Raw genomic sequence first — 12,576 nt, 5'->3', positions numbered from 1 at the left:
CAAAGCTTTCTCTTTAAAATGATGTATAATAATTATTGGGTTGGATTGGAAAAATATTGAGAAAAAAAATATTGAAACAAAACTTACATTTTCGTATAAAATAAAAGTGTCAAAAAAGATGCTAATTTAAAAAATCCTGGAAGCCGTATTTATTGAAATTAAGGAATGAAACTTATTTTAAATTAAAGCTCAAAGCTTTCTCTTTAAAATGATGTATAATAATTGTTAGGTTGGCTTGGAAAAATATTGAGAAAAAAATGTTGAAATAAAACTTACATTTTTGTATAACCTAAAAGTGTCAAAAAAGATGCTAATTTAAAAATTCCTGAAAGCCGTGTTTATTGAAATTAAGGAATGAAACTTATTTTAAATTAAAGCTTAAAGCTTTCTTTTTAAAATGATGTATAATAATTATTGGGTTAGATTGGAAAAATATTGAGATACCCAACCCTAGAGATCTTTGCTAGGAGAACTTAGTTCGAAATCCCACCGTAAGATGGCATTAGCGTCTATACTGAAATAATTTAATTAAACTAACAATTTTATTATTAATAGTGGGAATGATGAGAGACAACAATAACAATTATTACCAATATCATTCTTTTAATTTAAAAAGTATAGATTCCAATTCGTGTTATATTTTTAAATTTCCCACTAACTTCAACTTTTAAAAGTGACAGATGAAAACGTCATTTTAATGTGATTTTTCGGTGAGAGACAACTAACTATTTTTCAACTAACGTTATAACTGGTTGGAACATCGTCAGAACGTTAATATAGTGGCTCCAAACAGTTATTCTGAGGTTGGAGCTTTTATATATAAATCCAATCCAACCTGTTTTCTAGTGGTTCGGTTCTTAGCTGAATAATTCCAAAATATCCCCAACAGATGGCGCCACATGCGTTCAATTTTTAGTACGAATTGCATATTTAAAAAGAAAACACAATTTTTTGTTATTATTTCTGTAATAATTGATATAAAATCTTAACCTCAATTAACTAATGACTAAAAATGTTATTAGAAATATAAAAAATTGTTAAGACCATACGCAATACCAACCTAAATCTTGACAAAAAAATTTGTAAAATGTATTATTTAATTTCTTTTTATTTATAGATTGAGGCGCCAACAACAACCTACCCGAATCAATTCGTAACAAAAACATGTTTAACAACATTCACCTATTTAACAACGTACGTTGAAGATGGTTCCACGATCGTTTCTAGTCATCAACAGGTTGTTTCAAATATTGCAACCGAAGAAAGAAACAGCGCTGGAAAAATTCTACCTACACCTACATCAACAGTGGGAATTACTTTAACACAGGTAAATACAACAATTTATTCTTTAGGAAAAATTAAAACAATTTTTTTAGCATCCAAATTTATCTGTGGGAATCTTCCCCACGACTTACACATATTTAAACACGATAATCGAAGATAATCACCCGGTTATAATCGAATCAAAGCACACAGTAACTAATACAGTGACAGCTCCCGATGATTATTTATCATTGCTCCAACCTCAAGATTTCGTTTCGCCGATTAAAGAAACAAACACTTATTTCTCAACGATTCGAGATCGCGAGACTCGAACTCAAATTGTTATAACCGAATCGATCCCGCCGAAAGCAACGACATCCGTAATGACGTCTTATTTAGCTTTGGACGATCCCCCGAAAAATGAAGACATCGTTACGACCGATGTCGTTAAAACTTATTTTATAACGTACACCTATTTTAACACGGTGATGCAAAACGGAAATTCGCACGTTCAAACCAACATTTCAACCTCAACGGATGTTGTTACGGAAAAATTGTTTTTGCACCCAAAAAGAACGATGATGACTAAAGACGTTAAAAAGAAACAAAAATTTGAGACCGATTTTGAAATTATCGCAACGAAGACTTATTTAACCACTTTTACGACGACGACGACTTTATTGGATGAAAATCGAGAGAAAATAATCACTTCGAGATCGAGGGTTGTTGAAAACGTCGTTACAGAAAGTATCGATTTAGAGTTGTTGGATAAAAAATATTTAAATTCGATCAAAAAGGAGATTGAAAGTGAGAAATTGACTAAACTAGCTACAATTAATGGAGAGAAGATTGAAGTTACAATCGTTCCTATTAAACCGACGTCAACTTTAGAGATTTTAAAAACTACAATGACGAGTTTCGAAGAAATTAAGCCGTCAATTCCGAGTGTTATAACTGGATCGACGATTGTTTTCGTTGATGAGGATGATGATCCTTTTAAATTGGCGGCGAGCGAACCAACTCCAGTTTTGGTTCCGTCGAGCGTGGTGAAAAAATTAAGTTCGGAAATTGTTCCGTCAAAAAACTTGAAAAGGCACACCATTAAAGAAACTACCCAACCGGGATATGGTTCCACGAAAATCAAAAAACCAACCTTAAACGAAGATGTTTTAGGATTAGGATCAATTAATATCAATCAATTAACCCCCGTTTTAAACGTAATGGCCGATTTGATTCAAAATAATTTAAAAGCAACCAAACGAAACGATTCAATCGACAATATTAAGAACGTAAAAAAGAAAGAGGAGGAATTAATCCAAGCAAGACCCCCTATTTATATCCCAGTGGGGGGTTTCACCGACATTGAAGTAGCTGAGAGTCAAAATATAGCAAATTTTAAAATTAAGGAGTGGGAAAAACCGCATCATCAAAAATTCACGAACGAATCGCCGTTAATTAACGGGGGAATCCCCATTTCTCCAGGCGAAATTATAACGACGAATTCAGACGTGATCGTCGGCAAACCAGGATTGGTTGGGCCAAGAATTCCAATTCAAAATAACCAAATTCCTTTGGGAATGAACCCACCACCTTTAAATTTAAAAATTCCCATTAATCCCGTTCACCCAATAATCCACGTTCCAAATCAAAACGATTACGTTGGGCCCCCTCCCCCGCAAGATGATTATTTTGGACCTCCACCTCCTATTTTGAATCAAGATTTAATTCCGAATGAATCGTTACCCTCAACGATCATTTACAATTTGCACCCATCAAAAATTGAGTTTAAATCAAATTCGATGATTATGAATCAAAAAATTTTGGGGCTACCAGAGGTTATTGAAAGATCGACGGGGCAACCCCTATTGGTGAATATTCAGCCCTCTCAAACGGCGTTGGTTAATATCCCTCATAATAGAACGACCGCGTTGATTTATGGGGGTTCGATTGAGCCACATAAAAGCGGCCAATACTTCGATGATCCATCTCCATACGTGGAATTATCTAATGGTGTGCCTAAAATAAACTCGGAACATAATTTTAAATACAACTATAAAAACGTTAAATTGGGGAATAATCAAAAACAAGTTAGCGGGGTGATTAAGGTCGACCCAAATCCGGTTTATAATAATAAAAATAAAGAAATTAAGCCGTCTAAAACCGGGGAGGTCGTTAATAACATTTATTTCGATAGCAATTCGAATAATAAGAACATCCAGATAAACGCGCCTCCCATTTCTTTTGGATCGATACAAAAAGATAATGAGTTTGATGGTTATATCATTAAGCACGAACAAAAATTGAGTCAAAATCATCAATTTAGGGACCCCCAGAAAGTTTTTTATTATCAAGAACATAAATTAATAAGTAATCAGCATAAAATTTTAAATAATAATCAAGTTGAAATAAAAAAAAATAATCAAATCCATCAATACCAACCTCAAAGTCAATCCTTTAATAATAAAAATGTGTTCCATTTGAATCAACAAAATTCAAATAAAAATCAAGATGACTCAGGAATGAAGAATCAACACAAACAATCATTAAATTATGTTAATCAAGATGATTTGGATAAAAAAAATAATTTGAATGATAAAGAACCAAGTATTAATGTTTATAAACAAAATGTTCAATCATATAAAACCCCAGAGGCGATTAATTTATTAAAACAGCTTGATCAAAGAAAACCCAACACCACTTGGGTCCACCAAACAATTAATTACAACTTAAATCGGCCCCAAATTGTATTAAAAGGACCTTTACGAAATAAGCATCGTCAAAGACCGCGACCTCCTAATTTTATGACTCCGCCCGCGATTTCAGCTCAAAATTTGTTTAATCAAGATGATTTTAAACGATTTACGAAGCCTTCGAGTACTCCAATGAGTATTCCATTAAAACCTACTCTTAATAATAATAATAATAACAATAAAAATAAAAATCCGTATGTTTTTAATGCGATTGATTTAAATCAAGGTGAATCACACAATGGGGATGTTAATGAAGAAGGTGAAGTAATCCAAGAATCGAATATACAACCGTTTAAAATAATAAATAAAACTGTCGGTGTAAATAAATTAATTGTGAGGAAAGAAAATCAACAAAGTAATCAAATTAATCAAGTTAAATTAGATTTGGATGTAAATGAAGATGGGTTATTTACGAAATTAGGGAGTGGGGAAGTTTTTATAAAAACTAATTTAACAATACATCACAAAAAAGATGGTTTTTATAGAAACACTCAAAAACAACGCACAACAACAACGAATTTCGTCACTTCGTTACCAGTCGATACAAAAATTTCAACTCATAAGCCGTTGATGGAAATAAATCCGTTTGAAATCAACAATTTAGGAACACAAACCGAAATTCCGTATAACATGAACAAAAATGTTACCAAAATTAAAAATACCAACGATTTAGAGATCATGAAACCTCCCCCAATCAAAGAAATTAACACCGAAATGAAACCCCCGAACGTTAATGTTGAGTACAAATTAGAAACGATTAAACCGGAGGAAATCACCGAAAAGCATCTTAATTTAGTGCCCAAACCCCACGAGGAAATGATCCCACCCCCGATTACGACGGAAGAAGTTTTTGGGTTAACCCCCCCACCTCCGATTACAACCCATCGTCCCAATTATAAATTAAAAACGACGACACAAAAAGTAATTACGACGAAATTTAATAACAATTTGGTTTATAATTGGCAGCCGAATGTAGTTTTGATTAAAAATGAAACGAAAAAGAACGAAGTTGCGAGGGTTACTGAAAAAACGGTTGATGGGTGGAGTTTTGAAAGTATTGGAGATGATAAGCAAGAAGATAAAACGAATTTTGTTACAACACCGAAAATTAGGGATGAATTTGAACTTGATAAATCGAAAATTAATAATGAAATTGAATCGATACGAATTAAACCGACGAAAATTGAATCAGAAACTAAAACGTCAACGTCAATAAATGCGATATTACCGACATCAACGACAACAACAATAACACCGATTATTTCAACAATTACAACTTTAAAAGTGTTTGAATCGAAAGATAATTTAAAAGTGTTTGACTCGAAAGATACTTTAAAAGTGTTTGAATCGAAAAATAATGTTGTGGAAGAAAATAAACCGATTTCTTCATTACCGACCGAACAAATCGTACCAACCCAAACGAATTTATCCCCGCAAATTGAAATTTTAACAACAAAAATTGAAATTGTCGGTTCAATCCCGTCTTTAACTCAACAAATAATTCAAGAACAAGAAACGTTAATAAACGATCAAGAAATTTTAAGAAACACCCCAAATTTAGATGCATCAATAAAAACGTCAATAAATACATCCCCTACAACGATGACCGAAATAACTCATTATGGAACTTATCACCATCATCATCATCCCAGTATTAAAAGGCGCCCCCAAAAAACGTTAATTAATAAAATCGTTTCGATAAAACCAGTTTCGACTAAATACATAACCCACACCATAACCTCAACGGTAACTGTCACCGAAACGAAGGTTATTAAAACTTCGGGGGGTCCACCATCGACGATGACTATGCTCGTAACGAAAACCGAAATGATTACTAAAATTGATACAATAACCGAATTAATGACTTTGTTTAAACACACATCGTTTATTAATACGATTACGAAAACGGTTCATAATACTTTGTATTCACCGGGGGTTAAATACGGACAAATTAAACCAACGTCTATCGAAAAAATTGAGGTTACATCAAATATTTATCAAAAAGAAAATTATGACGTTGAAGATGAGGAAAATAATGAAGAATTTAAAGAGGAGGAGTTAATAATAAATAATGAGAAAGAAGTGAATGAAGTTAAAGAAAATAATCGCGGTGAAATTTATGTTGAAGCAAAACCGGAAGTTGAAGAAAACGATTCGATTTTGATTGTGGTAAACGACAAAAATAAAGGGAGTGTGATTAAGGATGAAGAAACGATCTCGAGGGATGAAATTTTAGAGACGAACGATGTCGATAAGATTTTATTGGGGGGCATCTCAATACCAACCTTTGAAACGTCCCAAAATGATAATAATAAATGTAACCCGGAGTGCAAAGCCACTAAAAATGAGTTGTGTCAAAGAATCGAGGGGTTAATGAGGTGCGTTTGTCGACCGGGTTTCGCTAGAATGTTTCCGGATCATCCTTGTAAACGTAAGTAGTTTTAATTTTAATTAAAATTAATTAATAAAAGTAAAATTAAGTTTTAATTTTGACGCATTTGGTTATGCAACCCAAATAACCTCAAAAAATTATTTTTATATTTTATTACTAAATCATTTTTTTATTTCAATATTTAATTATTTTTTTGTTTCAATAGTTAATTATGTTTATTAATTTTTATTTTAATTCATAATTAATTATTAAAATTAATTAAATAAGAAAATTTTAATATTTAAATATTTGGTTATGCAACCCAAATGACGTTTATATAACATAACCTCAAAAAAATTATTTTTATATTTTATTACTAAATCATTTTTCTATTTCAATATTTAATTATTTTTTTGTTTCAATAGTTAATTATGTTTATTTTAATTCATAATTAATTATTAAAATTAATTAAATAAGAAAATTTAATTTTTTAAATATTTGGTTATGCAACCCAAATGACGTTTATATAACCTAACCTCAAAAAATGTTTTTTTTTTATTAGAGACTGTATTTTTGAATTCGGAGAAGTGTTTTCAAAAAGAAGGGCTGCCTAGAAACATTCGAGTTTAAGCTGCACGTCTCTCAGTATGGCTAAACCCGAATAATTCTAGTTCTAGGTCTTGTGTTAGTTCTAGTGGCAGTGTAAAACTAGAACTAACACTAGACCTAGAACTAGAAATATCGGGTTTAGCCGTGCGTCTGAAGACGCACGGCTAAACCCGAAACTTTCAAGTTCTAGGTCTAGTGTTAGTTCTAGTTTTAATTGTTGTTTAGCGCTAGATTGTTCTTAATTTTTATTGACTTAAAAGTAGAACTAACACTAAAACTAGAAACATTCGGGTATAGCCGTCTTAAGAGACAAAGGGCTAAACCCGAATGGTTCTAGTTCTAATGTTAGTTCTAATAAGATGAAACACTAACTAACTAAGAATGATTCTAGTTCTACGTCTTGTGTTAGTTCTAGTAATAGTGTAAAACTAGAACTATTACTACTAGACCTAGAATTACACTAGATCCTAGACCTAGAATTAGAAAGGGTCGAGTTTACAACGCTAAAACTATTTTCTATGCGCTAACCTTCCTTGAAGGTTTTGAAAAAGGCTGTAAACGTGACTTCATTTTACTCCTCCGAATTAAAAATTAATTAATTGTTTTTCTTAATTTTTATTTTAATTCAAAACTAATTAAATAAGAAAATTTTAATTTTGACATATGGGTTATGCACCCTAAATGACGTTTATATAACATAACCTCAAAAAAATATTTTTTTATTTTATTACTTAATTATTTTTTTATTTCAATAATTAATTATATTTATTAATTTTTATTTTAATTCATAATTAATTATTAAAATAAATTAAATAGGGACGTTTAAATTTCAATTTTGACATATTTAATCATGCTAAATCCTAAATGACGTTTATATAAGGTAACTTCAAAAAATTATTTTTATATTTCAATAATTAATTATGTTTATTAATTTTTATTTTAATTCATAATTACTTATTAAAATTGATTAAATAAGAAAATTTTGACATATTTAATAATGCGATTCAAATGACGTTTATATAACATAATCTCAAAAAATTATATTTTTTTTTGCTTAAATTATTTTTTTATTTCAATTTTAATTCAAAATTAGAGTTTAAATTTTGACATATTTGGTTATGCAACCCAAATGACATAACCTAAAAAAAATTTATTTACATTAATATTTATTTATTTTTAACAGCAACTTACACTTACACCTTAAACATTGGATTGGAACGTTACTCAAAGGATAAATTATTCTATAAAGGAACTTTATCGAATCATAACAGCACGGATTACCTCCGATTATCATCGATAACTCAAGAAGGTCTCCACCGAATGGTCATGCAATCTGATTTACGTGATATTTACCACGGCGTTAGCATAAACGGGTTTGGAAGCGACTCAAATGGGGTTTTAACCAACAATTTTAATTTACAAGTGAGTCTTTTATTAAAATAAATTTTATAAACAAATTTGAAACGTCAAAATTTTTAAAAAACTTTAGTTCAATTTTTTGGGACTTTTTAAAGGTTTGATGTTAAAAAAACTTAAACAAATTCATTTTTTCGTATCATTTAAGCATAAATTAATTAATTTTCGTAAAAAAAGAAACATTTAATTTAATTTTGACAAATTGTTGTGAAGTTGGTTACAGTTGGTAACATTGAATTTATGTCACATTGACGTTTAAGTTCAAAAATTAATTTATGGAATCAATTTGACTTCTAATATACTATTTTCCGTTAGCTTTCCGATAACGCCGAAGAGACGCGGCTAAAAGAAACTTTTAAGCGCTATTTAAGAAATAATAATTACAGTTTGGGCGGAACTGAGTTGTACGCCTCAAAAGATAATTTGGAGCACCTCAAAGCGGAAGATTTTAACGAGTGCTCGAATAAGCTGTATCATGATTGTTCTGATTACGCGCATTGCTTCAATTTAAAGGGAACATACACTTGTAGTTGTAAAGAGGGTTATTCGGATTTATCCGAGAATATCCAGTACCCTGGGAGGATTTGTTCCGCTGAGATAATCGGGTGTGAGCGTTGTAATTATCACGGGACGTGCTACGATCGCGGGGATGATCGCGTAATTTGCGAATGCTTCCAATGGTACGCTGGGGATGGTTGCCAAGTCAATTTGAAAGTTTTATTAATCGGATTAGTAACCCTTGGGGCGATTCTTTTAACGCTACTTTTCATTTGTGTCGTTTTAACTTGTTGTAAACGCAGCCCGAAGAAGAATAACATCGCAACGGGGATGAGTTTTTTGCCGCAAAGGGTGCAACAAAATCGTCAAAATACTTTAGATAGGCGGGCTATGATTCAAGATACAAGCTCAGAGAGTGGACAATCTGATAATAACACTTTACCGTACGTCCCAAAAAAGATTGTGGCTCAAAATAAAAATCAAAAATTAAAGGGGGCGCTCAAAAAGCCGAAATTAAATCAAGACGAAAATATGCAAAGTGATCAGAAAGATCGTTCGTTAACCGTAATGATTCCAAGGGCTAAATATCATCCGAATCAAGCGACTTCGAGTAATAATAATAATAATAACAATAAAAAAAGGAAATCTTCGTCAACTAGCAACGAAGCGAAATTATTGAGTTATTTAGACGCGGGGCCTTCCCCCGATAAACTTTCAAATCAAATAAATCAGCGGAAATTTAGCTCGGCTCACAGCGAATCTTACATCGAAGAGAAACAAATAAGAAAACCCTCATCGGGGGCGCTAATTTCGGCTGGATTTGAAGTTTCAGCCACCGTAGTTAATAATATGGGAACTTTAGGGACGATTGCTACGACGTGCGGAACCGAGGCCGATCGGAGCGAGAATGCCACGTTAATTCAAAAAATTAGCGCCGATTTGTTGTCGAATACAACCGGGACGAGGTCGCAATTCAATACTTTAAGGAATACTTACGACGATGATGACGATATCGACGAAACTATGTCTAATTGGATGAATACGCGAATAACGTAATGAATTTAATTAATTAAATGAATTTTATTAAACTAATTGAGTTTTAGAACCGTTTCCGAGGCGAGATCATACGATGAAACGACGATTCAACCCCCCATGAAATCATTCCGGCACGATTATGACTCAAAACCGTCATCGCAACACCCAAATGATGTAAGAATAATAATTGTATTTATTAATTTAAATTTTGACCTATTTGGTTATGCAACCCAAATGACGTTTCTATAACATAACCTCAAAAAATTATTTTTATATTTTATTACTTAATTTTTTTATTTCAATAATTAATTATATTTTTATTTTAATTTATAATTAATTATTAAAATAAATTAAATATTAATGTTTAAATTTCAATTTTGACATATTTAATCATTCGACCCAAATAACGCTTATATAACGTAACCTCAAAAAAATGTTTATATTTTATTACTTAATTATTTTTTTTATTTCAATAATTAATTATATTTATTAATTTTTATTTTAATTAATTATCAAAATTAATTAAATAAGAAAATTTTAATTTTGACGTATTTGGTTATGCAACCCAAATGACGTTTCTATAACATAACCTCAAAAAATTATTTTTATATTTTATTACTTAATTATTTTTTTATTTCAATAATTAATTATGTTTATTAATTTCTATTTTAATTCATAATTAATTATTAAAATAAATTAAATAGGAATGTTTAAATTTCAATTTTGACATATTTAATCATGGACCCAAATGACGTTTATATAACATAACCTCAAAAAAATATTTTTATATTATATTGCTTAATTATTTTTTTATTTCAATAATTAATTATGTTTATTAATTTCTATTTTAATTCATAATTAATTATTAAAATAAATTAAATAGGAATGTTTAAATTTCAATTTTGACATATTTAATCATGCCTACCAAATGACGTTTATATAACATAACCTCAAAAAAATATTTTTATATTTTATTGCTTAATTATTTTTTTATTTCAATAATTAATTATGGTTATTAATTTCTATTTTAATTCATAATTAATTATTAAAATAAATTAAATAGGAACGTTTAAATTTCAATTTTGACATATTTAATCATGGACCCAAATGACGTTTATATAACATAACCTCAAAAAATTATTTTTATATTTTATTACTTAATTATTTTTTTATTTCAATAATTAATTATGTTTATTAATTTCTATTTTAATCCATAATTAATTATTAAAATAAATAAAATAGGAACGTTTAAATTTCAATTTTGACATATTTAATCATGGACCCAAATGACGTTTATATAACATAACCTCAAAAAATTATTTTTATATTTTATTGCTTAATTATTTTTTTTATTTCAATAATTAATTATGTTTATTAATTTCTATTTTAATTCATAATTAATTATTAAAATAAATTAAATAGGAACGTTTAAATTTCAATTTTGACATATTTAATCATGGACCCAAATCAAGGTTTATAGAACATAAGGTTACCTCATTCCCTATGCCTCTGTAGTATCGATTATTACCCCGCAAATTGACGTCACTGGTTCGATACAGTCAGAATAAAAGATAGCCTATACATGTGCCTATACGTGACAACACGATGCGAGGTTTAAATATTTTATATAGACTGTACCACAGTATAGGTGGTGTTGTGTTGTTCATAGAACCAGCTACGTCACTGACCCACATTGCCTCTCAGAGGTGGAGAATCGGTATTGGGTAACCTTATGTTCTATAGACCTTGGACCCAAATGACGTTTATATAACATAACCTCAAAAAAATATTTTTATATTTTATTGCTTAATTATTTTTTTATTTCAATAATTAATTATATTTATTCATTTTTATTTTAATTCATAATTAATTAATAAAATAAATCAAATTGGAATGTTTACATTTAAATGTTGACATATTTGGTTATGCAACCCAAATGACGTTTATATAGCAACCTCAAAAAATTATTAGTTGGTTATTTTTGTTAATTTTTTTTGTTTAAGGAGGCAAATACAATGGCAGAGCGAGATTTGGGTTCGACGTTTTTATTACCTCACACCCATCTGTATAAACCAGGAGGGGTAAGAATGAATTTAAATAAATTGTGATTAAATTTAATTGTTTAATTTTAGGGTAGCGATATATCAGGATTCGAATCTCTCTAGCGAATTAAAAAAGATGAGAAAAATGTGCCTTAAATGTGTTTTAATTTATTATGGAGTAAAAATGAATAACCTGGATAAAGACGATGAAAGATTTGGCCATATTATGTTTCAATAATTGTAAATAATTATGTAACTACAAAAAATGATTATCTTTTTAATTCCAAATAAGTATAAATAAATAATTATTTTTAATAATTTTATACGATTAAAATGTGTTACTTGTAAATATTTTTATTTAGAAATAATTTTTTTAATGTTTACGGTATGTTATTATTTATATTTTTGTTTAAATTGTATTCTGGTCTTAACGCTATACACTTTATTTGTATCTTTTAGTTATATTTTTATCTTCCCTGGGCAAAAAAAACCTTGTGCCAAAAAAGACTAACTTCCACTTTACACCGAAATTGTTTAAATCAAGTTTTTTATAACCTATTTCTTAAAGAAAATAAAAAATAATTACTAATTA

General features: G+C 29.7%; 2 protein-coding genes across 3 annotated transcripts in view; one reads left to right on the top strand and one right to left on the bottom strand.

Moving 5' to 3' along the window:
- LOC111415830 (SUN domain-containing protein 2-like) overlaps positions 1 to 12,576 on the bottom strand; it is a 48,379-nt gene that overhangs the window by 35,200 nt on the left and 603 nt on the right. The gene's annotated exons all lie outside the window — the stretch shown is intronic.
- The window catches only part of LOC111415833 (uncharacterized), a 16,774-nt gene extending 4,198 nt beyond the window's left edge, over positions 1 to 12,576 (top strand). For both annotated transcript variants that reach the window (XM_071196168.1, XM_071196169.1), the window contains exons 3-9: positions 1,118 to 1,327; positions 1,377 to 6,444; positions 8,177 to 8,415; positions 8,725 to 9,959; positions 10,011 to 10,116; positions 11,946 to 12,023; positions 12,075 to 12,576. In XM_071196168.1, the coding sequence (XP_071052269.1) occupies positions 1,118 to 1,327; positions 1,377 to 6,444; positions 8,177 to 8,415; positions 8,725 to 9,959; positions 10,011 to 10,116; positions 11,946 to 12,023; positions 12,075 to 12,107 (6,969 nt within the window). In that variant the 3' untranslated portion in view covers positions 12,108 to 12,576. The remainder of the gene's footprint in view (positions 1 to 1,117; positions 1,328 to 1,376; positions 6,445 to 8,176; positions 8,416 to 8,724; positions 9,960 to 10,010; positions 10,117 to 11,945; positions 12,024 to 12,074) is intronic.

This window comes from Onthophagus taurus, chromosome 5 (genome assembly GCF_036711975.1).
Source record: "Onthophagus taurus isolate NC chromosome 5, IU_Otau_3.0, whole genome shotgun sequence".
Taxonomy (NCBI): Eukaryota; Metazoa; Arthropoda; class Insecta; order Coleoptera; family Scarabaeidae; genus Onthophagus; species Onthophagus taurus.
Note: the sequence above shows the minus strand (reverse complement) of the source record. Positions and strands in the feature narration are given on the sequence as shown.